We start from the raw sequence: 26,828 nt of genomic DNA, 5'->3' as shown, positions 1-26,828 counted from the left end.
GACACAGGAGCTGATGAGAAATTGCTGAAGACAAAAAAGGGACCAGCTGTATGTGAACAAGACAAAGAGTTGGATTTTGCTAGAAGGTAATGATCGGAAAAAAGTTGAATAAACAAGAGGAGCAACTCTTAAAGTTTTAAAGATAAGCAGCTTTTTTGAAGCTTGTTCAATTAATATCTCATTTTCTAAGTTCAACAAGCTCGTCTCAAAAAAGGCTCATTTTTAAACCAAGCCCGAAGTAACAATGAATATCAAATGAAATAAACTAACACCGTCCTAAAAGCTCGAATCGAAATCAAGCTTGAGCAAGTTTGCGCGGCTTAGTTAGATTCATTTGGAGCACCACTAGCGAATAATAGTTCTCAAAAACATTATTTTTTCCCACAATAATTTTACAGCATCGACAAACAGCTATAACTAGCCCAAACGGACCCTCAATCTGTTTCTAACATTTAAAATATCAAGCTTAGCAAGTGACCCTTCAAAATGATTTTAAATTAAATTGAAAATAAACTAAAAGTGTAAACTTTAAAATTTCAAATGCATCTTTAATATGAAGTTGTATAGAAAGTAATATTTAGATTTCAACCCTAAACCCTAAACCCTATGTATTAAAAGAAAAATGGCCACAGACAATTATACGAGCCTCCAACCACCCCTAACGTGCCTAACAATTGAGCACTACCTCCTTGAAGGCCAACTATGCTAGAGGGGATTCGAAACCCCGATCTAAGGGGTCTTATACCGTGGATGTCAACCAATAGGCCGGGATACACGACAAGCATATATATATATATAAGCCCGATGAATCTTAAGATGTATGAGATAAGCTTGTATAATTCAATTCAAACCTGATGAGCAGTAGAAATATGGCTTCCACCAATTCCAAGAACTGAGCTCCTTGGAGTTTTGACCTCCATAGCATTCCTCGTGTCAGAGTAACTTGATAAAACAAATCAAGTAAAAGCAGTTGAGTCAATCCGCGAACAACAAAGATGAAATAAATCCCAAAATATTCCCCGACTATTCGTCTGTTCCAAATTAATCTAAAAGTACCATTTTTTCTTCCCAATTTAGTCTCTCAACATCCCAAATTTGTTCCGAATCACCATTTGGGATCAATTCTATATAACCGAGAGACTAAAATAGTGAAATGTATTATTTTGGATTAAATTGGCCACATAAGGATAGTCGAGAGAATATATGTAATGGTAAAAAATTTATTGTAGCACCTACCCAGCAGGATGCAATGGACCACGATAATCATGAGAGTAATATTGTCGAACAGCATCCTTGTGAGAAAAAAAAATTATTACTTCTTAATCAGATTAAGAAAAAGAAAATACATAGAATTATTTGGGGGCATAACTTAAAGGTGAAGAACAAGAAAGAACCATAATATTGTATAGTAAATTGAACTTGATGCACAATTATTCTTGTACAGTCTTTCTTCAAAATACTTTGAAGTTAACATTTCCAGAAGCTTGGGTAACGAAATAGTATAGGGTTAACATTGAATTATATGCCTCTGTTAAGCTTTAAGGTATAGGGTTAACATTGAATTATATGCCTCTGTTAAGCTTTAAGATGGTTCATATTTTCAAAAACTAAGTTGCATCAGACACCAATTGCCAGTTTGACTGATTTTAGGAAGATTTGCATTACATACCACTCAGTGTATTTACATATCTAACACCTAAACTTCAATTTGAACATAAATATACCACCTTACCCATGCATGAGAAGGTGTATTTCACTTTTTAAAAGTTAAAATAGTGATATATTTGATGTCGTACGAAAGACTTGGGTGGTATCGCTGTAAAAATCAAAGTTCAGGCATTATATGTGTAAATGCATAAGAATTGGGAGGCTTGTATGTAAGTGCCACTTGATTTTAATCCTGCTACGAAACAAGAAAAAAATGCCTTAGAACAGATGACCAATCATTTGGGTGGAAAACAAATCTATTTTTCATAATTTTTAGCTAAGTGCAGAACAAATGGGTTGTTATCAAAAGTAAATTTTCACCTGTCAACTTTCAGCTGCAGCAAAAAGCAAATACTGTCAAAATGTTTAAAAACAGAGTAAACTTTACTCACAAAACCACAGAGAAATAAAGAAATTACAGAATAATTGAGTTTACCGAAGCTAATCAATATATAAAATCGAGAATAATTAGAATCCCTTATTGTGGAATAATATAAAAAGATGCTGACATAGGGAGTAATTAAGTTAAGGAAATTAGCGCTTGATTAGGCAAATTAATAATTCAATAAACTTCAATTTCTTAAGTTGAGTGTAAATTAATCAAATAAAATAATAACCATCCTAAAAGGTAAGTTAGTAATTGCTAATCATTATGAAATTAAGTTTCCTCCATAAAGAGCAAATGTTATGACAAGTGAAGAGAATGCTGGTAGGGAAAAGAGTTGAAGAAAATGAAAATAAAAAAAAAAGGCTGGTAGGAAAAGAGGTGGTATTCCAGCTTGAGAGTAGTTGAAGTTTGAATGGACTTAATTAGGCTGTGCAGTGCTTAAATGGTGATAATCAGGATTAATTAGTTTAATCGGGATAATCAAACACAATTAATTAACAACATTGACAAGTAATGAATTACCGAGACATTAACTTACGTTGACTGAAGCCTAAATATTTAATTAGAGCTTAATTGAATTAACTGAAAACTAATAAGGCCTTATTAGGGTTTAATTCAAATTTCCATTTTCTATTTATTAATTAAAATAAGTAGCCAGTGCAAATTCTCAGCTACTATCCTTTCTGAAAAGAAATCTTCTCATGCGAACCTGAATAAGAACAAACGGATATGGGTCATTTGACAGGCAACAACAATTAAGTTTCAACAAGCAAACAATTCAAAATATGTAAGAAAGATTTACATACATACCACTCAATTTTTATGTATTTACATCTCTCACACCTAAACTTCATTTTCTACATATATGCCATGTTAGAAGTTATATTATGAAACAATTTATTCGTGTGATAATTTATTTCCTTAGATTAGGAGTTATTTCCTTGGATTAGAAGCTAATTCTTTTCCTATTTTAGGCTTTCCGATTTTAAGTTATTTCCTTTATCGTCAAATAATTAATATGAATTGATTAATTAGAGATATTAGATGATATATCTTTCCTTTCATATTATTTTCTTTCTTATTATAGGATTCATGTAAGGGTTATTTGTATCCCCTCTAATATCTATGAAAATATCTGTTTTATTTCGTATTATTCTGAATTTCAATATAGTATCAGAGCCCAATTCCTTGCCCTAACAACTAGACCTCTTCAATAGGATTCATGTAAGGGTTATTTATATTTTCTTCATATCATCCTCCTTGCAGGAAGGGAGGGGCGTTTTCTCTTCCTACGGACGTTATCCAACCTTTCGACGCTCTACCCCAAGTTATCTGCTGATACAGTGATTAACCACCCCGGCTACTTCTTGAGAAAACTCTAGGCCTTTTTGTCGGTCTGGATGGAAGAGAAGTGCCCTTGAATTGGATGGTAGAATTTCTTCTAACTTTCGGTGTGATTCTTGCCAGCTACTCCTTTATTTGTACTCCGAACTTAGGTCTTTTGGGTATAATTACCGTCCTCGCCCTGACTGTCCGATGCATGCCACACGAGTTATTAGTGCTTCAAAGTAGAATAGGGCTGAACCCTTTTATAAGGAAGGGAATTTCGAGTCCCAAATTTGATTCCAAGAGCATCTATGTGGCGTCGGTTACCAAATCTAGATGTTTAACTGCGTTGGCGTTTTAAACCTTGTATTGCTCAGTTTATGGCCCATATTCAAGTTTGTGTGAAGAGGAAACAAAATTTTTCACATTTGTACTTCTAGGCCATTAGATGTTAAGATGAGGTTTACTGTGTGTATCTAGATGCCATAATATGGATTATCTCTATAACATTGGTTATGTATGTACGGATCCCATTGAAGTCCTAGAGAAAGGGAAGCTAAAGTTTTCTCTGCCTGAAGCTTTTAATGGCTTATCAGATATAGACTTTGCTTCACCTGACAAGACAAGGTTGCTTGCATCTGGATTGGATGGTGCTATATACATATGGGATAGGCGGCTCAGCAATATTCCATGTCGAAGGCTGAATTCTAGCTTTCAGAGCCCTCTTAACAACATTGAATTAGATATTGAAAATCAAATTGTTTCCAGAGTTTTTCCTGAAAACATGCTTTCCTCAGGAGCTCTTCCTACATCAAACACTCCTCCGAAGCTTTTCCTGCAGCAAGCCTCCTCCGGAGCTTTTTTTCTACAATAGGTTTTCCTCCGACGCTTTTCCTGCATAGACCCTCCTCCAGAGATTTTCTTGCAAAGGACCCTCCCCCCGAGCCTTTCCTGCATCATGTCATCCGGAGCCTTTTCCTGCATCATGCCATCCGGAACTTTTCCTGCAGCAGGTCGTCCTCCAAAATTTTTCTTAAAGCAGATCCTCCTCCGAAGCCTTTTCTTGCATCAGGCACTCTGGAACTTTCTCCTGCATCGAGCCCTCTTCCGGAATCTTTCCTACAACTGACACTCCTCCAGAGCTTTTTTTTGCAACAAAGCCTACCTCCGAACCATTTCCTTTTCTACAGATCATACCCTACAGCTTTTCTACAGGTTGTCTACGTCCTTGCAAACTCCCCTGCAGCATTATCTGTAGGAGTCTTCCGCCTACCTACAAAAACTGCAATAACTGCAGCCAACAACAACCGCAACCAATTAGTAGTTAGTTTTTTTTACGGGTTGTCTACTTCCTTGCAAACTCCCCTGCATCATTACTTGAAGGAGACTTTTGTCTACCAACAGATATTGCAGAAACTAGAATCAATGACAATCGAAGTATATGATGAAGACTTCAAGCTCTACTTCACAGAATCTTCCTCGCCCATTGTTTGATATTTTCAAAATCTAAGTTGAACATAGTTTTCAACCATGTTTCAACTTGATTGTGAATGTCAGAAGTTATATTAGGAAATAACTTATTCTTGAAAGAAGTTTGGAGGAATAAATTATTTACTTAAATTAGTAGTTATTTCTTTTTCCTATTTTATATTTATTTTCTTGGATTAGAAATTCTTTCCTTTCCTATTTTAGGCTTTCCTATCTTATGTATTTTTTTTATCTTCAAATAACTAATATCCATTAATTAATTGAAGATATTAGGTGATATATCTATCCTTTTATATTATTTTATTTTTACTATTTTTCCTATTCTAGGATCCATGTAAGGGTTATTTATATTCCCTCTCATACCAATGAAAATATCTGCTTAATTTCGCAATATTCTGAATTTCAATATGCCATCTTGCCTATTGCATGAACAAGGTGTACTTAAAAGTTAAAATAGTGGTATATTTGATGTGATAAGAATGATTTCAGTGGTATAAATGTAAAATTAAAGTTCAGGTGTTAGATATGTAAATACATAGGAATTGGGTGGAATACATGTAAATGCCCTAGTATATAAGTATTCTACAGCAGTATTCCTTGTAATAGCTTACGGGAGACTATATAGGCTTTATCAAAAAACGTCCCATATCTACAGCTAATTCCTTATGATAGCATCATGGAAGATTTACCAAATAAAATTTCCTGGGTAACCAAAACATTTTCTACATCAGCTTTCCTTGAAATAACTTCATGGATGCCATCAATGACAACACCAGACGACCAAAACAAGCCTGCCTATCACTATAATTAATAATAATAATAAGGAAGATTTAAATACACGCCAATGACGCCATTCAATTTTGATGTATACATATCTAACACCTAAACTTCAATTTTTACATGCATGCCGCTTTGCCTAAGCATTGAAAGTGTATTTCAATTTTTAAATGTTAAAATGGTGGTATTCTGATGTGATATGAATGTATTTCAATTTTTAAAAGTTAAAATGGTGGTATTCTGATGTGATATGAAAGATTTGGGTGTTATAAAATACCAACAAAGCTAACAAAAAGTAGACAATTTGCTTTCAAACTTCTATATTGCGCGCCAATTCAATGTACAAAAGTATATTATTAATAATTGGCGCGACATAATATGGTACTTTTATAGAAAATGAAATGAAACCCACATGTTGTCTAATAACTAGAGTAAGAATAATTTTCCAATGGGGTTAGCAACCTTTATTAATGATGGAACTATAAGGAAATACAATCGTAGTGAAACAAAAAAAAAATGCAATTTCTTAAACTATCTTTTTCAAGACTCGTAAAGGGATTTCTTAAATAATTATTTGTATTCAAACGCAAACAATGCAAATAAATAAACATGTGGTGGCCGCCAGCGACAACGGATAGCGATCGGCAGTTGCTAGTGGGGAGAGGTGGCGAAGAGTGGTGGTGAGAGATGGCCAATGGCTGTAAATGATGGTTTACACCTGGTGTATTTAAACTTTGTTAAAGTTGAACAAATTTCAAATATTTTAAAATAAACCAGATATGGAAGTCCTAATACATTGCAAATTTTCTGTCAAACAAATTTTTAATATTATTTTAAAAATTATAAAGATGTCTGATGAGTGGAGAAAAAATTTATTGGTTCCTATTTTTTAAGAATAAAGGGGATGCATAAAAGTGTACAAACTATAGAGGAATTAAATTAATGGGTCATACATTAAAGTTATGGGAGAAAGTAATTGAAAATAAGTTACGACGTGACACAAAAATTTCTCAAAATTAATTTGGATTCATGCTGGCCACATCCACTTTGGAAACTTTTATAAAAAAAATAAGTTGATATTACTTCTATGCAAGTCATTCAGAATATGTATATTAGAGTTTTTACTTGTGTTCGACCACAAAAAAGATTGACCAAGTATTTTCCTATTTTAGTCGGACTACATGAGTTGACCAAGTATTTTCCTATTTTAGTCGGACTACATCAGAGTACAACTTTAAGCCATATCTTTTTGCTTTAGTTATGAATTTTTTTTTCTAGACTATAGTGTATGCTTTATGCTGAAAATATCCTTCATGTGGATAAGATTAAAAAGAGTTCAAGAAAATTTTTAATTATGGAGATCAACTTTAGAGTCTAAAGGCTTTCATTTGAGTAGATCTAAACCAAAATATATGTTTTAGATTTAACTTATGTTAAGAAAGGTAGAGAAAGACATAAAAAGCTTGGGCATGTTGTATAAAAATGATCCTAATTAATTAGAATCAAATGAAAATATGACACTTAAAAGGACATAATGGAAAAAAAGGATTCATGTAGCAGACCCCACTTATCTAGCATTTATTTAATTTACAATAGCATTACTTGCAGCCAAATATTCCCTAAATTACATTATAAAAATAATCTTTGTTCACATTTCTGTTGCAATAGATAACACTAATTGGCAGTGAACATACTTCTCGAAATACACTGCATTATGAAATAAAGGAAAAGGCTAAAATTCGTAAATTAGAATAAAAGTTTTTTGATAAGTTGTTTTATTAGATGCAATGTCAATCTTATAAGCTCAATCTCAAGTGCACATAAAGCGCATGGACTAAAACCAAAAGTAAACTTTGTTGAGTCTAATAATCCTTCTCTAAATCTAGGTCAACATCTACAGAACTAGATATTTCATAAATTATAATTTTCTCAATAATATCAAGACACTTGAATTTCTGTGTATTAGACCTATGCAGAGATTTGTATTAATTTCTACATTATTCCTTTCCTATTTCTCTGTACTAAGTTTATATTACTTTCCTTGTGTCTTTATAACTGGGTATATATAACCCGCTCCCCGATCCACCCCGCCCACTTCTATAAGAAAATTTAAACAGATTTATTCACAAATTCAAAATGGTATAAAAAATAAGAAAGAAAATAAAAACATAAATATAGAGAAATAGGAAAGGGAATAATGTAGGAATTACTATAAATCCCTGCATTTAACACAAATCTCTATATAATTCTAATACTCCCCCTTAAGTTTAAAAAAAGATGTCAATCGTGTTCAACTTAGATTTCGAGTCATCGAACAGTTGTCGAAAAAGATTCATAGTGAGGATATCTGCTAGCTAGCCACTGGAGAGCACAAAAGGAATGTAAATTTTCCCTGACTCGAGTTTTTCCTTAATGAAGTGTATGTAAATATCCACATGTTTAGTACAACCAGGTTGGACAGAGTTGTGAGCGATGCTAATGGCAGTTTATTGTCACAGAACCATAGTAGAGGGACAGAGGTTGGCATACGTAGCTCACGCAATATTATGCGTGACTAGAGTTTCACATATCCCAAGAACATGGACCGAAGCTTCACCACTGCTCCAGGCAACTATCGATTGTTTTTAACTTTTTCATGTGATGAGATTTTCCCACAAAAAGAGCAATACACTGAGGTAAATTGTCAGTCATGGACAAACCCGACAAAATCAACGTGTTTAAACTACAATAGAACGACAAGTGTGACGCAAGAAAATCAAACCTGAGCCCGATGTGTCTTTTAAATAATAAAAATATGGTGGATATCTTGGAGATGATACTCATAGGGGTCATGCATGGACACTTACAATACCAACTACGTGGACCAAAGCGTGGCATATGTCAGGGTGTGTATGAGCAAGGTAGATTAGTTTCTCACAAGGCATTGGTAGTGAGTCTTGTTCATAGGAACAATATTAAGAACATCAACTAACTTTTCATTTGGATCCATTTGGACAGCCGCCGATTTGCAAAGAAGAAGATTATTCTCTTTTAACAGGTCAACCATCGTCTATCGATATAGCTTGAAGTGCAAGAGGACCTCATACGACACTGTGAATGAGTGAAAAATGAGTGAAAGGTGTGCTTGTGTACGGTGGGTAACGAACTCAAAGATGTTTATCTAACAAACACATTTTACAATTGAAATTGGAAAGACTTTTATTAGTAAACATCAATGGATATAAATGTTTTAAATAGTAGAAACTAGGATGACCCAAACGATAATGCAATAACATAATGAGACATTCAATGACTCAAGATAAACTACAACTACTGAGTGGAGTGTTCTCAAGCTCCGTAATTTTCTTTTGGAAGTACTAGAGTCCAGCTACCTCCTTAGCAGTTTCAATCAACCCCCGCGAATGGTGGTCTTGAAAGACACAAACATCAAGAGAAAAACAAGCAACACAATCAATGTCATCCATCAACTTACTAGCAGATAAAAGATTACACTTCAACAGTGAAACATGTAACACAGATTTCAAGGTTAAATCAGCAGTTGGAAAAATCAACCATTTACCAACAATGAAACTACAGGAGTTGTCTGCAATTCTGACTATATATTTCCCTGAGTATAGGTAGTGTGTTGAGAAAGCTCTCAAGCATCCAGATATATGATCTGTGACACCTCAAACAATGATCCATGGACTAGAGAAAATGAAAAATGTGAGTGTCATAGGAATAGTATCTTGACAGACATGGGAGGTCGATGGATCAGCAGAGAAGTGATTGAATCTAAGTAGCTTGACCAATCGCTCTATCTGACTATTCAGAGTGTCGGAGCATTCTGAAATGTTTCGGGTAGGAGTTAGTTGAACAGTGGTAGATTCTGATGTCGTAGTGAGACTCGTTGCAGTAAAGGTTTTGGTCGAAGGTTTGTGTGTCGATTTTCTGAGGAGCGTCCAAAACTTATCACGAGTGTGTTTGGGTCTATGACAAGTGGATGATTCGACATTGAAGAGGGTTGAAGGAGTGAAAGTGTCGAGTATTAAAAGTCTTCGGCTTTCTTCACGGCGAATCTCGATGAAAATAGCTCGAGCAAAAGGCGGAGGATCTTCGTTGAGGTCTTTGTTGAGGCCTGCCAGTAATTGAAACGTGCGATCATTTCCTACAAGCTTCTAGAAGAGAAAGAGGTCAGGCAGAAAATCCCAAGTGTAGTCTTAATACTGGTCGCATTCCATCCATAGTGCCACCAGATCCCTTATAATACTGGATTACACTATTTTGCTTCTCGGGTCTTCTTAAACACCTTATAGAGTTGGTAAAAGTTTTGTACGTCCGAGTAGGCATCACAAACTGTCATCCATAGGGCACTAGCAGATGGAGGAACATATATGAACGACAATTGACGTTTCCATAGAGTTGATCAGCTATGACATGACCATGAAGTTCTTTACTTCCTAGGCTCCATAATCCATGCCAGTCTTTGGAAATTAAAGGATCATACATGTGAGGTGATGGAATTTTCCACATCCATTGACGAATAAAGACACCGCTTGGGACCATTGGAGAAAGTTGTCGTTCGGTTTATGAATGGTGATTAAGAAGTTCATGTTGGCTTTTAGCCCCCGAGTCTGCAGGGTAATTGAAGTTGGATTCGATCCATCGGTGGAATCAAGGGTTTCTTCTAAAAATTAATTAGAGCTGGAGGAGTCCGTAATGATTCCGACTGAGCCAAAGGAGATGTTGTTCTAATTCCAAGACATTGACGGGTTCCAAATGGTCATCGACAGCAGATAAACTTGCAGGTAACAACAAGAAAGCTGTAGGAAAAAAAATTCAGAGCAGTCAGAGGAAGCCTGAAGGGAAGCAATAGGGACATGCAGAGACAGCCGATGGGATTCTCCACCACAAGGACAACCGGCTGGATTCTCCACCACAGGGAGACCGGGAAGGACCTGTACGGACAGTTAGTCCTACTGCAGAGAAGGGAAGCCATAAGGATTCTCCACCACAATGAAGCTGGCAAGGACCTGCAGGTATAGCCAATCTTGCTACAAGGAAGGGAAGTTGCAGGGAGGACTTGGACCTACAGGTAGTTGAAGAGGAGATTGGCGACTAGAAGATCTTGCAGGGAAGGCCGACGGTAGATGCGCGGGAGGCCGGTGGCTACAGAGGTGGCACAAATACCATGTTGAACTTGTGAATAGAGCAACTTAATTTTGTTGATAGAAAGGGGGTTATATATAGTCAATTACAAGGGCACCCACAAGGAAAGCAATAAAAATAGAATAAAGAAAAATAAGAAAGGAAATAAAAATAGAATGAAGAGAAATGGGAAAGAAAATAAAAATAGAATACAAAGAAATAGAAAATGAATAATGCAAGAATTAATACAAATCTCTGCATAATATGATCCATCACTAAGGATAATAACTAAGCATCTTTTGATTTGTCATACAATAATTGGTGTCATCATGTATGGGTTTTGAATAATAACTAAGCATCTATGATACTTTTAGTAAAACCATCACTAAGGATAATATAATTTTTAGAAGTACTCAAGGGCATGAGAAAATTATAATTCTAGCTATATTTAACAAAAGATGCATGCTTATTCCAATGACTGATGAAATCAAAAACCTATATAAAATATTAAGTTATTTTCTTGCCATTAAATGTACTTGCATATGTAATTCAAATTTAATAGCTTATAGATTATAATTTCGAAAGTGCCAAGATTTAATTAAAGCAAAAAAAAATCTAATTCATATCATGTGATTGGCAACATATTTACTCTCAACAATACTATCATATTAATGGGAAAAAATGTAGGTAAAGACATGCAATAGGATTTAAATTGCTGTCACAAAGATTCCTAAAGCTTAAATCCATGCATGACAGATTTAACATTTGGACACAAAAGTTCCAATTGTGATCTTATACATCAATCATAAAAAATTATTGATGTCAAATATACAATCAAACCTCAATTATGTTAATGTGGTTGAGAAAGACTGCTCAAATTCCCTGAGTAGCTTAGGATTGATATCTTGTAGAAGATAGATTGCCTTGTTGGAGATCTGCATTGATTCACAATTAGTTTTGTGAAATCTAGCGGGATTTTCTTCATTTCTCAATCTTTTCCTTTTATTTTTGTTTTTTTTTAATTTCTTTTCTTTTGTTTTTCTTTACTTTAGAGGGGGCAATAAGATTGTCTCGACATAATTAGGATAGCTTTAAATTTTAAAGACTTCTTGTTAGTTTATTGGAGGAAATCTAGAATATGGTCTGGGAAATTAAATAAATGGAATATGTAATGGCCTAGCAAATTGTCAAAAAAATATGACATACGAAAATAATTAAAAATTGAGCCCTCCTTCCCTTACCATTGCTTTCACAACTTTTCCCAATTTCACTCCCCCTCTATCTGACTATTAATGTCATGACTAACAACAATAACATGAACTAAGATAAATGCAAAATTTTATGAAATCTAGAAGATCAAGAGTACGCATGAATGTCAGACAATTAAATTAAAGCTCCAACTAGCATGGAACCAGCTACAATAGGGGTGCAATATATAGAGTAAGAAAATTTCTATGAAAAAAAGCTAATAAATCTTCATATGAATTTTGAAGCAATACTCTTTACTTTGCATTTATATTCAACAAGCTTAACATGTTTTAGGTATATGCTTCAAATATGGAGCTTCTATATCACATTTCTTCAAATCATGAAAAGCTTACATTGACAATAAGTATAAAGTTTAACAAATCTATCATGTTACAATTTAAGTAAGGCAAAACTTAATATAATATTGGAAAAAAATTACCTTTTTTAATATCTTTTCACAAATTTATTTTTCTAAAATAAGTGAATAGGTTATTGAAGTTATAAGGGCAGGACAAAATACATACATTTGAACCAAATTAAATTTGATCCAATTTAAAGTTACAATCTATCGCATTTAAAAGCCTGTATTCAAAGATTAGCAACTTCTCACCTCTCAAATAAAAGAAATGAATTATTGACGAAGATTGGCATAGAAAATTCAAAAGGATAATTAAATGGGAAACAAATAAGCCATTGCTAACCAACAGAGGCATAAGATGAGACGTGTTTTTACCCATCATGAGATGGAAAATAAATCATAAGACAAAGTAATCCCCATGAATTTAATTTTTTAACACTTTATAAATAGGAAAATATTGAATCCAAAAATAGTCCCTCTATTATTCGTGCGACGTTGACCTAGTCCTCGAGTATCAAATTCCATCAATTTAATCCTTCAATCTTAAAAAAATAATCTTTTTTTATAGTCGTTAATAAAAGGATGAAATTCAAGTGGAAGATCTATAAGAATATCTTCAATCCTCCGGTATGATGTTCGCAAACTAGATGGATGGTTTTAAATAATAGTCAAATTTTGATGACAATTTTCAGAGATAAAAAAGCCTACAACAAAGTAAGAAAAGATTATTTTGTCCCCCTTTATTGTGCTCAAAGGACTCATTTCATCAATCATTAGAAGAGAAAAAAGGGCAGTGCATAGAAGATACAGTCAAGAAAAGGCACAGAAATCAGCAATTTAACTTTTATAATAGATAAAAATAAAATTTTAAAAAAAAAGATAACCAATGAAATTTTGCGTAGAAGAGCAATTATATCGTGTTAAGTGCCCAACAAATTGAAATTTTGCGTATAAATTGAAGTAATCATTTTGAAGCTTAGATTAAACTGAATTCTGAACTAACATAATAAATACTAGCACAGGCAAAAGGGAAGTTATTTCTAACAGCGACGCTGTGTTTTATAAGCTTATAAAGAAGGCATTATAAGATTTTAAGGATCACAATAAGATAACCAAAAACATACTTGAAATTAATGCAATTTTTAAAGAAGTTGTATAAATAGAATAAAAGAAAATAGATAAAGAATTGAACCTTTGGGTAATCATAACTCTCAATGTAATCAGAGCCCTTTGGATATTCATAATCTTTAGGATAGTCATAGCTCTTTGGGTAGTCATAATCCTTTGGATAGTCAGAACTCTTTGGGTAGTCATAGCCCTTCGGATAGTCAGAACCCTTTGGATAGTCATAGCCCTTCGGATAATCATAACTCTTTTGATGCTCATAGCTCCTCAAATAATCTGAGCCCTTAGGATGATCATAACCCATTGGGTAGTCGTAGAAAGGTCGGTCTGCAGAACCAACAGCAGTAGATGGTTGCCTTGCTCTTCTAGAGAAACTTTCTGGAGTAAATCCACGTCCTGGTCCGATAGCCAAAGGATCTGCAGGAACAATTCCTCCTTGAAGAGACTTTGACCTGAGCCTGGATGCAATCTCTAAGAGAGCGGTCTCAACAACCCTCTCATTTCCAGATATCTGCATAACCATGTTAGATGATCAGTTAAATTTGATCAACAAAAAAAATTATTAAAAGGCAATTCAAAATATATGAAATAAAGTATGAACAAAAATATAGGAGATTCAGAATGTTGAATAACAATCACTTTAATAGAATGTGATTAAAAACAGTCTTTCCTACAGCATGACCCGAAAGCACCTACAAGTGATCCTCAATATACTTGTTTTTTTTTTGCTAAAAATACAAACAAGAAGCGATTTATTAAACTCAGACACAATCTCACAAGCCTCCAAAAGCCTCCATCCTCCATAACTTCATCACCAAGTCCTCAAAACCCTTTATCACCTCTTGACCAAAAACCTTAGACTAAACCCGAGCACATTTCTTCCAAAATGCTAAAAAAAAATTCCCGATCAAGCACTAAAACTAATTAATCCCTTCTCGTCTAACCCTTAATCATGCACAATACTAACTCAATTCTCATCACACATCTCCAAAACATATGAAGCAAGTGAAAGACATTCTACTTCAATTTACTACATTTTTTGTACCAGAGCAAAACCCCGGTAGAATTGAAGAAAGTATCAAAGCAACATCAACAAGTCTCTCGCATTTGGCATCAACAATTTGTAGATTTGATTTCCACCTGCGGGTAACTGCAGCAAACCCTAGCTTTAATCCTTATGTTTGTATATTTTTATTTGCATATGAACCCAGGATCATAGCATGTAATATGACAAACATAAGATTCAAATCATGGTACCTAATTAGGATCACATCAAAATTGAGCCTAACCAAGTATAACCCGAACCAACTTTTTATAATTTCAGAACATGCATATGAGGGTGTGATCTACTTCAGCAAACCATCCATGCAAAACATTGACATGAATAAAATCATTATAGCTTGTATTATACTCAGTCTTTGTTTTTGATGTATATGTATGGTTATCATTGAAAATGGAAACCAATTGTACACAAAAATGGGGCATTTACATATGCACCATACAATTCTAATGTATTTACATATCTAACACCTAGAAATTCATATTTACATGCATACCACTCAAATCACATCAAAAATACCATCATTGTAACTTTTAAAAATGAAATATACATTTTCATGCATATGTTAAAACACTAGTGTTATAAATGTAAATATCAAGCTTTGGGTATTAGATATGTCAATACATAAAAATTGTATGGTATTGTATGTAAATTTCCCTAAAAAAATTTGCCTATACATAAAAATTGTATGGTATGTATGTAAATTTCCCTAAAAAAATTTGCCTGCATTTCATTCATTTTTATTAAGCATAATTTTCAAGAAAAGAATCTCACTATATGTGTGTTTGCATCATACCACCTAAACCAACGTCTACGGATCAACTAGAAGAGCTCGCCAAAGCTACAGAAGAATTGCCAACTGAATTTAACGCCTAGAATTATAAAATGGCATAGCTGCACAATATGATGAAGATGGTGATGATATTAAGAAATCAAATGAATAAAGGGCACAAATACAACTTCTTATCCTTGCGCAACTTATTCCCGTCATAAGCAAATGACCTAGCAGTGCTCCTCAACAGAATCATAGAAAAGACCATCACATTAGGAAAGTACCAAATTCATCAGAATGTAATTTTGGGTTGATAAACATAATAGGATTGTCGCTGGTTCTATAATCCCATTAAAAGACTCGAGAAAGAAGCAACCACATTTGATGATGTCCACGAATCCAAATAGTTCTAAGATTGGGTTACGCAAATGGACGACTCCTTTAATTCACATAAGATATGTGATTAGTAGACAATAACATTTACTAAAATGAAGTTGATATGACATGCAAAAATTTATTTGAATAAGATTTAGCAAAAAAAGTGACTTGATAGGACTAACCTTTCAAGGACTTCATGAGAATACTCATTTCAAAGTATTATGCAAAACACCATGGCAAATGTCAACCTTTTTATTGACCTTATGGCAAGGTTATTGACAGGTTATTGTTTAGGGAAATACCAATGATATTTAATTGCTAAGATAATTATGCATCTAATGATTGACCACATGTAAATAAGTTTGTTAAAAGCCTCAGAGTATAAGTAAAAAAAAAGATTGAACAACATTGTCCACGAATCTAGAGGATGCATTTCTTTCTGCATTGAAACAAAAGAAGTTGTCTCCAAACCCAGGGACAAGAGGTCCTGCTACCCATGCACTTATCCCAAGGCATATTTTATCCTTTATGATTGCAGCTAGCATTGTTTGCTTCTAGTAATCCCACTGTTATATCAACTAGAAAGATTGAGTAAAATGTACGATTTACTTGTCATCAATATGGACAGATGCAAAATATTTGCAAGGCACAAATTCTATTTTTAGATGAGTTATCTAGCAATAGCTCTAGAATATGATAACTTAAAAAATATTAATAATAAAACACGTCTATTAAATGATGAGCTTAATGTTTTCCCCCTTTATGGATGTCATTGTATTTCACAATTTGAATCTGATAATTGAAAATTGATTAATATTTTTCAAATGCATACAACAAGGAACGAGAAGAGAAATAGGCTAGACATAGACAAAGTTAGTGCCCTAAATGTTATATATACACTAGTTATCCTTAGAGCTATAATCCACAAGGTAAATTACATCCTATACAATTCTATGTTGGTTGAATAAACAATACTTTCACATTCTATAACCATCATGTTATGAAGAAGAGATTTTTATAACGACCTTTACATAAACATAGCACATATAATCTCTACCATGTGTGCGTGTGTGTGCGCGTGCGCGCGTGTGCGCGTGTGCGCGTGCGCGCGTGTGCAATAAGAGCAAGATCATCAAGTTATTCAACGTCAAGCCATCTCAAAAGAAAACTTAGCATGAACCACATAAGACTAGCTCGGTGCCCAATAAAATTAATCCTGCACCACTTCACTTGAAAGTAATCCGTTCATCCATAAATTCATATGATTTAGATATTTTTTCTAATGTTTTTGGTCCACCTATCTTAGATGCCTCTTTCAATACCATGTACCAATAAGATGATACATCATCTGACATATTCTTTGATGATCTATATATTAAACATGTCGTTGAGAAAGATGATACATCTCTGCTCTTTGATTTACACATATATGGCACATTCTCAATCTATTCAGCAGAGATAAATTATATAAAGTTATCCAAGGAGTTATTATTCCTAGCAATTTATAGCTCACTTCACTTGAAAGTGATCCGTTCATCCATAAATTCATATGATTTAGATATTTTTTCTAATGTTTTTGGTCCACCTATCTTAGATGCCTCTTTCAATACCATGTACCAATAAGATGATACATCATCTGACATATTCTTTGATGATCTATATATTAAACATGTCGTTGAGAAAGATGATACATCTCTGCTCTTTGATTTACACATATATGGCACATTCTCAATCTATTCAGCAGAGATAAATTATATAAAGTTATCCAAGGAGTTATTATTCCTAGCAATTTATAGCTAATTTAACTCTACTTTGATCTTTAGCACTCCACTATCATAAGTTGCTTAATATCATATAGGGTTTATTGTTTAGGCTTGATAAAGTTGATCTAACATATCATTCTATGTTGATGCATCATATTTAGTACTTTGCTTTCACAATCTTTATTTACATGTGCTAAAGTTAACAAGAATAATGACAAATATGTTACAAGTATTTATCAAAATTATACATTATGTGAGCATGTTAATATTAGTTAAGTTTTATTTGTCATTCATTCCCTTATTGTACAACCACAAAATGTTATATGTTGTGTAAGAACCTTGGATTGAATGATCATTCTTGAGTTTAAACATTGACCTTCACGTCTTCACTACAATTAATTAGTGATATCTAAAAAATTAATAGAATTTTGAGGTTAGAGAAAACAGAGGAAATAAAATTTCATTTTTTCAGGTGCTTTCATATATATATGATCTTCGATAGCTATAAACTTTGGGCCAAATGATGCCCCAATTATAGACACTCCACTCTTGTACCAATCCTTTTCTTGACTACCTCAATTTTAACTTCGCAGTGTGGAGTTCTTTTAACTGGAGGAGAATTGATGCAAGAAATCAAAGAAAATTGTAAAAATACATTTTTTAACGAGTATTGTAGCTTTAAACATAGAAGTTGGGTAGAAACTAGTTGATTGATCATCATCATGTGGCTAGCTTCATCAAAGTCGAAAACAAATAATTCCCACTGAACTCCACCAATCACCCAACAAAAAAAAAAAAAAATCCAGCCACCAAACCCACAACTTTTGAGTTTGAAATTATTTGTAATGTTTAAAAAGGACCGCAAACATTAGTAAGAAACCACCTTTCAAAGAATTGAATTGGAGGAAGTACATTTTCTTTCTTGGGTTCATGGCCAAAGGTGGTCAGAATAAAGATCAAGGACTACCGCCATCCTTTAATAAGGGCTGATTCTATTTGTTTTTTTGCGTTTTACTTACTGTATTATTACATTTTGTAGCATCTCACAAACCTCCATACTCCATACATTTCATCGCCAAGCAGCCCTTAAATAATTTCCACAACTCTCAAATAAGACCCTTAAAGATCAAACCAAAGCCCCACCCACTGCCCAACCCACAAAACATTCCCCATTCAAACACTCTTCTCAGCAACACCAATTAATCCCTCCTCATATAACCTTAGCCATTTCTAATCCTTCTTAACTTCTTATCACACACTCTTCAATCATATCTAAGAAGAGAAACCCATCCCAATAATTAAATCCACCGCTACATCCTCTACCACTAACTTAATCTCATTTGTGTTTTACACTTCAGAATTAATCTAGCTTCAACAACTTATTGATAGTTATTCTTTCTCTCTGTCCTACATGGTCAAAGTCAAAAAATAATTCAAAATAATTCACTAACAGCCAATGATGAGGATCTAAAGAAATTTCAAGCCAATCTCAAGGCAGAAAAAATTTACTCGCAGTCATTTTAATCTGCTTAAAATTATACGATACATGCGTGAACAATTTCAAATAATAAAAGAGTTAGTTTGCTTGGCAGTTAACAAATGTATGGTAAAATTTACTAGGTATTCACACTTAAAAGCGCTTTACATGGCCAAATGGAATAAACTTTTATATTCCCTTTGCAATTATGTGATTGCACCCACAAGTGTTGTAATGCTATTTCCAACAATTTTTCCTTTCATTTATCAAACAAATGGCAAGAAAAGCAACTTGCAAAGGTTCACTTCACATTCCCTTCTCATTCAAAATCACTTGCTAATCTTAATGACAACTCATTAAAGAAGTTGCTAGACTTCATCTCTAAAATATACTTTTTACAAATATACACAATAGTCTTTTATATCACATAAAAATATCACTATTTTAACCTTTAAAAAGTTAAATACACCTTTCATGTATAGGTAAGGTGCCATATGCGTAAAAATTGAAGTTTAGGTGTTAAATATGTAAGTACAAAAAATTTGAGTGGTATGTATATAAATCCATTTTTATTTATAGGTATTTAAGTGGTCGGTCCACTCCACTACAGTTCTTATGAAAAATTATTGTAGATTTGCTTTAGGTTGTGACTTTTCTTAGAAGATAGATGTGTTTCCTCTGATTCTTCAACCTTTCAATGGTAGTGTCACTATTCTAATTGATATTTCATAAGGTTCATGAATCAGCTAGCTAAGTCATGTGAAGTAAAAATTATATGACATAAAAATCACTTTTGGATGTGCAAATCATTCTTCTTTGGGGATTTTAATCCTTCATTAATGTGTGGCTTGAAGCAATTGGGGAGAGAAATCTCTTTTATTCAAGCATGTGGCGTTCTCGAAAAAAAATAAACATAAGAAAGAGCATGTTGTGGTCTCATTATTTACTTAACACTCCTCATTTCTACCTTTTGTCGGTTTAATACAAACTTTCAATCACTTGTGTAATTTTCATGATCTAATTAATAACATTTTTTATCAAAATAATAAAGAATGGCAAGATTAATACTGTGTTTTCATGCAGAGGTTGTATTTCCATTACACCGGTTCATAGCATGTATATGCAATGCATGCTAAACATGAAATATAAACCCTAAAGCCTACATCAGAAATGTTATTGAAACATAAGGTTATATCATGTCTTTATAAAGTGGCGCTTAATATCAAAGCCAATAAACAAATCAACAGAATGATACAATTTTAAGATATTTACACCAATTAGCTAAAACTGTAACTCGAACAAAATAATTAAACCATAATTCTAGAATTTTTCAACACAACCATTATTAGTTCAATATAATATCCTTGCATGTGATAAGAGTTCTAATTCTCAAGTTTTTGCGCATCGGATAGATAAGCTAAAACTATTCTTTGAATATTTATGTCACTTTCAAATAATTTAATACACAAAAATAAAATGATGGGATATGCTCAATTATTTTCATATAAATATGCTAATTAAAAAAAAGTTCTTAAGTTGATATGAAACTTATACCCAAAATAACAATATTTTTCATTTATACATTATAGAACTAAATTACAAGAACAGTTTAAAAGCATTAAACAAGGTGATAGTAAGTATTATTTTCCTACATATTATTATCAATAACTATTTTCGTAATAGTCACCGGTAGGAAATCAAGTATAAGTCAAGTTATAAGTCAACACAGGATATGGATGAGGCTTTTCCACAAAGCTTTAAGAGTGATGGAAAATTAGCCATCTTCATCCTGACACCTACTTCACACATTATTGCAGAGAAAAATTTATAAATCGCATCAAATAGAATTCTATTTCCCAAATGTGCGGCTAATATAATTTGATGGTGATGCAACTAAAAAAAAAAATCGCATCAAATAGAATTCTATTTCCCAAATGTGTGGCTAATATAATTTGATAGCTATTTGAGTTGGTGATGCAACTAAAAATATCTTTTTCTTTTTGCTACTTCTGAATTATTTAGCTTTCCATCTTCTTTGATTTATATTATCTACTCACCTAAATAGCTACGAACTAAGCTACAATCCTTTGGCCCGACTTATGGTTTGAAAAGACTTTACTAATAACATAGACATAATAATGAGTTTCACTAATTCCTTCTGGATTTATATCTAAAATAGAGAGTAACTTCACTTAGTTTGAATTAAATCTGAACTTAAGATAGCAATTCTAAAATAGAGAATAACTTCATATCTAACATAAAAAGTTGAATTAAATCTGAACTTAAGATAGGATTTATATCAAAATCTACCTTAGTATTTGAACCAAACTTACACACATGGAACAAAAACCATACTATAGTCGCTCGAATCAAAAACAAAATTTTGCATGAGCATGCCTCCAATAGAATTTAAATCTGTTTTTTTAGATTGAAACAAATCAAATTTCACAAGTTTAAAGTTCTTATATCAATTTAACAATTTTATAAAGAACATCTAAAGAATTATATATTGCCATTATTTGTGTCGATAAGTCAATTAGTCATTTAATTTGTTTTTAGTAATTGTTTGCTTGATTTACAAATTCATTAAAAAGAATTTAATTGACTATGAAGAACTGCATCAATATTTTCATGAATTTATTCAATATAATACCCTTCAAGAAAACATTAAATTTAAAATTTCATCTATCAAATTGATTTCGAGCATACATAACTCACTGTTTAATCTATAAAAATTTGGATTTCTTTTGATTAAAAAGGTCATCCTTCAAAATACTATATGCATGGCTTCTGTGTGATTTGTTGACTGTTATATGAAGCTTTTATTAAATCATACAAATATTAAAGTTATGCTTACTTCAAATTTTTCCTTCTAACATATAGCCTATAAATTACAAAAAATATAAAGAATTTATTAAATAACTTAAAATATATATAAATGATGACTCATGTATGTCTCTAAAAAAAACAACTAATGGCCCAACTTTATTGGAGTATCGACTAATAAATTCATTAAAAATAAAAACCACTAGATTGATGTAGATCTTATAATATTCCAGTAGTTAGTCCTAAGAGACTGCAGTATTTAACAAGTGTTATCTATTTGGTCTTCTTCGTGATTTATAGTTTCCTTTATTTCTTCAGCTAAGAGCCATCAACTTGTTCCTTAATTTTTCTAAAATTTTAAAAATTACTATATTAATACATAATTAAGGCTCAGTTTGGCGCAGCTGTAGCTGTGCTGCCGCTGGAAGCTGTTGTGGGGAAGCAGCAACGGGGAAGCTGACTGTCTGTTTGGTGTAGTTGTGTGAAACAACTGTGGGGCAGCTGTTTCTGGAAAAATGACTATGGTGCCCCTGTTTGGTAAAACTGTTTAAAAGAATGTTGTAACAGCTATATTTTTTGAAAGAAAGTATACTGGTAAGAAGAAGAGATAAAAGAAGGATGGGAAGAGAAAGGTGCAAATCACCTTGTCTTGTGAAGTCAACGACGCAGAGAATGGGAGGCAGCCGAGGGAGAAGAGCGGGGAAGAAAACGGGGAAGAAGAACGGGGAGCTGCTCTGCGAATCGGTTCTGGTCGGAGAGGCGAGATGGCGAGGAGGGTCGGAAGAACGGGCAACGAGGACGGAAAGAAGAACGGGCAACGAGGACGGGAAGAAGAACGGGCAACGAGATTCGGTCTGGGTCGAGGAGGAAGAATGCACGGGCAACGAGGACGGGAAGAAGAACGGGCAACGAGGACCAGAAGAAGAACAGGCAACGAGATTCGGTTTGGGTCGAGGAGGAAGAATGCGAGAATGCATGGCGACGAGGGTGGAACAAAAGTTTTTTGCGAGGGCAAAAAGATCCTTTTCAGAGACAAAAGTTGTGTCGCGGGGTGATTCCCGCTTCCTGTTTTTCTCCCGCTTTAGTTTCACTCTGTCGCGACGCTACGAGCCAAACAACTTTTTTTCGCGATTGGGGACCGCGAAGCAGCAAAAAAAGCGGCCCTAAACAGACCCTAAATCTGATGACTTAAGACATTATTTTGTATATATATCGAACTACTGAATTACAAAATGAATAAATTTAGTTTGATTTTCAAGTCGAGTACATCCCATTAATGAGTGGCTTAGTGGCCTACTCACAATGTAGCTTGGCAGTTTTGGTATACCCATGATGTAAATGCTTTGGTGATGAGTTATTTCTCTCTTTTGTAATTTAAATATTTCATTGTCTAACCCTGTTCATCATCTTACCCTTCTCCACCATCTAATATAAACCCTAGAGCCTTAATAGCTCTCTCCTCCATTAACATTCCCTAAATTCTAATTTCTAGGCCTCTGTTTTAACTTCCAACCCCCAAAAGCCTCCAAATTACAACCAATAGCTTACCCTCTTCTCCAACGCATCATAAAGCATAATCCTACCTTCTTAGCTCTCACCCAAAAACACTAAATCACCAAACCCTAGCCTCCCCAATCATGCACTCCACATAAGAAAAAACCTATTACAAGCTTTAACCACACAACTTATTTAATTATTTTAATCCTCTCTTCAAGAATAACAAAATTAAAAGTATTTCATCCACAATTAAATTTCACAAAATAACCACAATTATATTGCTACCAATTTGGAATCAGCGCAATGGCTCCTATGGTGCTTATTGGCAAGGCATCCAAGAATACAAAAGGCACGTCAAAGAGGCAACCAATTCAAGAATAAAATTAATTCCACATCTACATCAAGGATTGAGTTGTGCAATCTCCTTTTAAAGTTAAGTTCACGAGAATCTGTTTGCTTATATTTATTATTAAATATTGATAATAGTGTAAAAAAAATCCAATATTTAAATTTCAAGCCATGATTTTTTTGTAGATCATCTTAACACTCCTTGCTAAACTTAAGCACAAGTTTGAAAGATTTTGTCGTAGCATTGATACTTGTAATCATTGTGGTGCTGGGCTGTTAACAGCCTTGCAGGCCGGGCGAGTCAGGAAGCTGGTCCAAACTTCTTGCTGGACTGAGCTGGTCCAATTCCACTTAAGGCGGATGTTCCGCCTCTCCTTCCCCTCCTATACTCGACTCTTTCCACCTCTCTTTTTTCTCCCTCGATCCCTATTCTTCACCGCCCCCCTCTCCTAGCCGTTGCAGTCATTCTTCACGCCTCTTCAATCTCATTCATTTTCACTCAACTTCCATTCATAGAACTTGCTTTCGCTAGCTGCTAGCCTTCCCCTAGTTATTCAGGTTATCTTGCTTAGGTCTAATCAGTTTTTTTTTTCTTTTTTTTTTTTTGTTGATTTCTGATTTCGTGCCTTCTCAGTGTTCCCTCCTTGAGGGATGTATCCTTCGGTGTGAGGTGCCACAGTTGTATCTCGCCCGAAGTGGTGCGTATCTCCACTCCGTTCTTTCCTCCCCAGTCAGCCATCGACGCATTGTTGCGGTGTGCGCGTGCAACGGCAAGATCACCCTATGGGCAAAGATGAAGAAAACAATAAAAAAGAAATACATGTCACCCCACTACCGTCAGATTATGTTCCTCAAGCTCCACAACCTACAACTGTGAGATCTTTCGATCTAGGAGTTCACAATGAATTTTGACTGGTTGCATATGAAATGCGAATAAAAAAGAAATACATGTCACCCCACTACCGTCAAATTATGTTCCCCAAGCTCCACAACCTACAACTGTGAGATCTTTCAATCTAGGAGTTCACAATGAATTTTGACCGGTTGCATATGAAATGCTAGTTTGTAGAGCAAAAGAAGCACAAAATCGCCCGTAATTTGGGGTCTAAAACCTGTAATTAGCAATATCGTTCAACTACAGCCCTATTGGTCGTTGGGTAACGTCCAGACCCTAATATTAAAGATAGAATCAAAGCAAAAGTAGGCTAGGTCCCAATCATCCCTCCAACATCAATCTGCCTTCAAGCCATCACCTACAGCCACACCTGCCGACAAGAGCACTTCCAGAACTGGCAAATCAACCCCAGGAAGCAAGAACACCACCCCAAGCGACACAAAGCTAGAAAAGGATCAAGGTGGTATTCTCGCCCTTGGAGTCATTACCTACTGACAAACACGTTCACCTTCTTCATGGATCAGAAAGCTTTAAAATTTTTAAACTATTAGACAAACTAACAAGGTGACACGCAACTTGGGTGAAATTCTTAGCTTTATTTCAGTTCATGCCCAAACACAGTCGGGAGTCAGAACTGCATCGCGAACACACTGAGTCATCATCACCTACTAATCACATACATGCAAACCCATATTGTAGGTTTTGAGATTATCAAAGACTTATACAAGACAAATGAAGACTTCTAGGAAATCTGTAAACAGTGTTGGGAGAAACCTTACGGGCAATACTACCGACCAAACGACTACTTATTCCACTAAAATAAATTATGCATTCCCCGATTCTCACTGCGAGAGGCCATCATCTAAGAGAGCCACAGTGTCAGATTAGCCAACCATTTTGACAGGGATAAGACTTGCACTCATGAGAGCACTTTTTTTAGCCTCGACTAACTGGAAATGTGGAGCGCACGTTCGACGATGTAAGATTTGCTATATCGCCAAAACCTGCAAGCAGAATACGAGATTGTACACACCTTTACGAGTGGTCTGAGGCAAAATTGGTCAATAGTCAACATGGACTGTGTTATGACTTCCACGCACACAAAAAATAAGGATTTTGCCATGGTAGTAGTAGACCGTTTTTCAAAGATGAAATATTTCGTGGCCTGCCACCAGCATCTCACATGTCGATTTTTATTTATGCGCGATCATGCGACTTCATCGCATTTCCAAAACCATCACTTCCAACCAGGACGCCAAATTTCTGAGCCACTTCTGACGAACCCTCTAAGACAAATTAGACACTAAACTTCAATTTATTTCTACAACACATCCTCAAACAGATGACAAGACCGAAATAGTTAATAGGAGCCTCGAGAATCTTCTTTTATGCTTCCTGAGGAAAAACATCAAACAATGCGATCTCATTCTTGCACAAGTTGAATTCGCCTATAATAGATCAATGAGCCAGACCACAAGACACACTCCACTTGAAATTGTGTACGGGCGCAACATGCTCACACCCCTTGAGTTGGTCCCAGTTCTACCCCCATCATAGATCATTGAGAATGCTTTCGAACTTGTTCACCGAATTCAACAACTCCACGAGGAAATTGAGAAAGTGATTACAAAACAGAACCATAAATACCAATCACAAGCAAACAAGTCATGGAAAAAGGAAATATTTCAAGAAAGAGACCTCATGTGGATACCACTAGAGTGATTTCCCGGGGGAGCTAACAGCAAACTCAAGCCTAGAGCCTACAAACCTTTCCACATCCTTACGAAACTGAACAAAAAAACCCACAAAATTGACCTCCCTGGAGAGACTAAAAATTCGGCAGCATTCAATGTCGTTGATCTCACTTCATACTATGAGAAACCAATCCCTTCCATTTTCACCTCCCTTCCATTCATGGATATTGCCTTTGCTAGTTGCTATTCAAAGGTTTATCCTTCGTCGAGCGGTGCTACAGTTGTACCTCGCCCAAGGTAGTGTGTATCTCCACTCTGTTACTTCCTCCCCGGTCAGCCATCAACGCCAACCTATGCATAAAGAGGCTGCTACTCTTGCCCCCTACTCGCCTCAACAGACCGCAGCTCCCACCAATGGCATAGATGGCCCACACTCTCTTCCTATTCACCTCGCCAACCATCTACCATCACCTCATACCACTGCCACACCTCCCTGCCTCCTCCAGTAGGTTGTCGGTCCTTTAGGTTCCCTCCAGCACCCCTCCAGTTGTCATTGACCATCCTTCAAACTCTT

The 26,828-nt window shown here is 34.7% G+C and overlaps 1 protein-coding gene across 4 annotated transcripts in view; it reads right to left on the bottom strand.

Annotated features, from left to right (window-relative positions):
* Nucleotides 1-26,828, bottom strand: part of LOC110030188 (KH domain-containing protein At4g18375-like) — a 38,062-nt gene that overhangs the window by 889 nt on the left and 10,345 nt on the right. For all 4 annotated transcript variants that reach the window (XM_020732787.1, XM_020732789.1, XM_020732788.1 and 1 more), the window contains 3 exons: nt 13,612-14,055; nt 1,237-1,292; nt 852-942 (listed from right to left, as the gene is read on the bottom strand). In XM_020732787.1, the coding sequence (XP_020588446.1) occupies nt 852-942; nt 1,237-1,292; nt 13,612-14,055 (591 nt within the window). The remainder of the gene's footprint in view (nt 1-851; nt 943-1,236; nt 1,293-13,611; nt 14,056-26,828) is intronic.

The sequence above is a fragment of the Phalaenopsis equestris genome, unplaced genomic scaffold (assembly GCF_001263595.1).
Source record: "Phalaenopsis equestris unplaced genomic scaffold, ASM126359v1 Scaffold000672, whole genome shotgun sequence".
Classification (NCBI taxonomy): Eukaryota; Viridiplantae; Streptophyta; class Magnoliopsida; order Asparagales; family Orchidaceae; genus Phalaenopsis; species Phalaenopsis equestris.
Note: the sequence above shows the minus strand (reverse complement) of the source record. Positions and strands in the feature narration are given on the sequence as shown.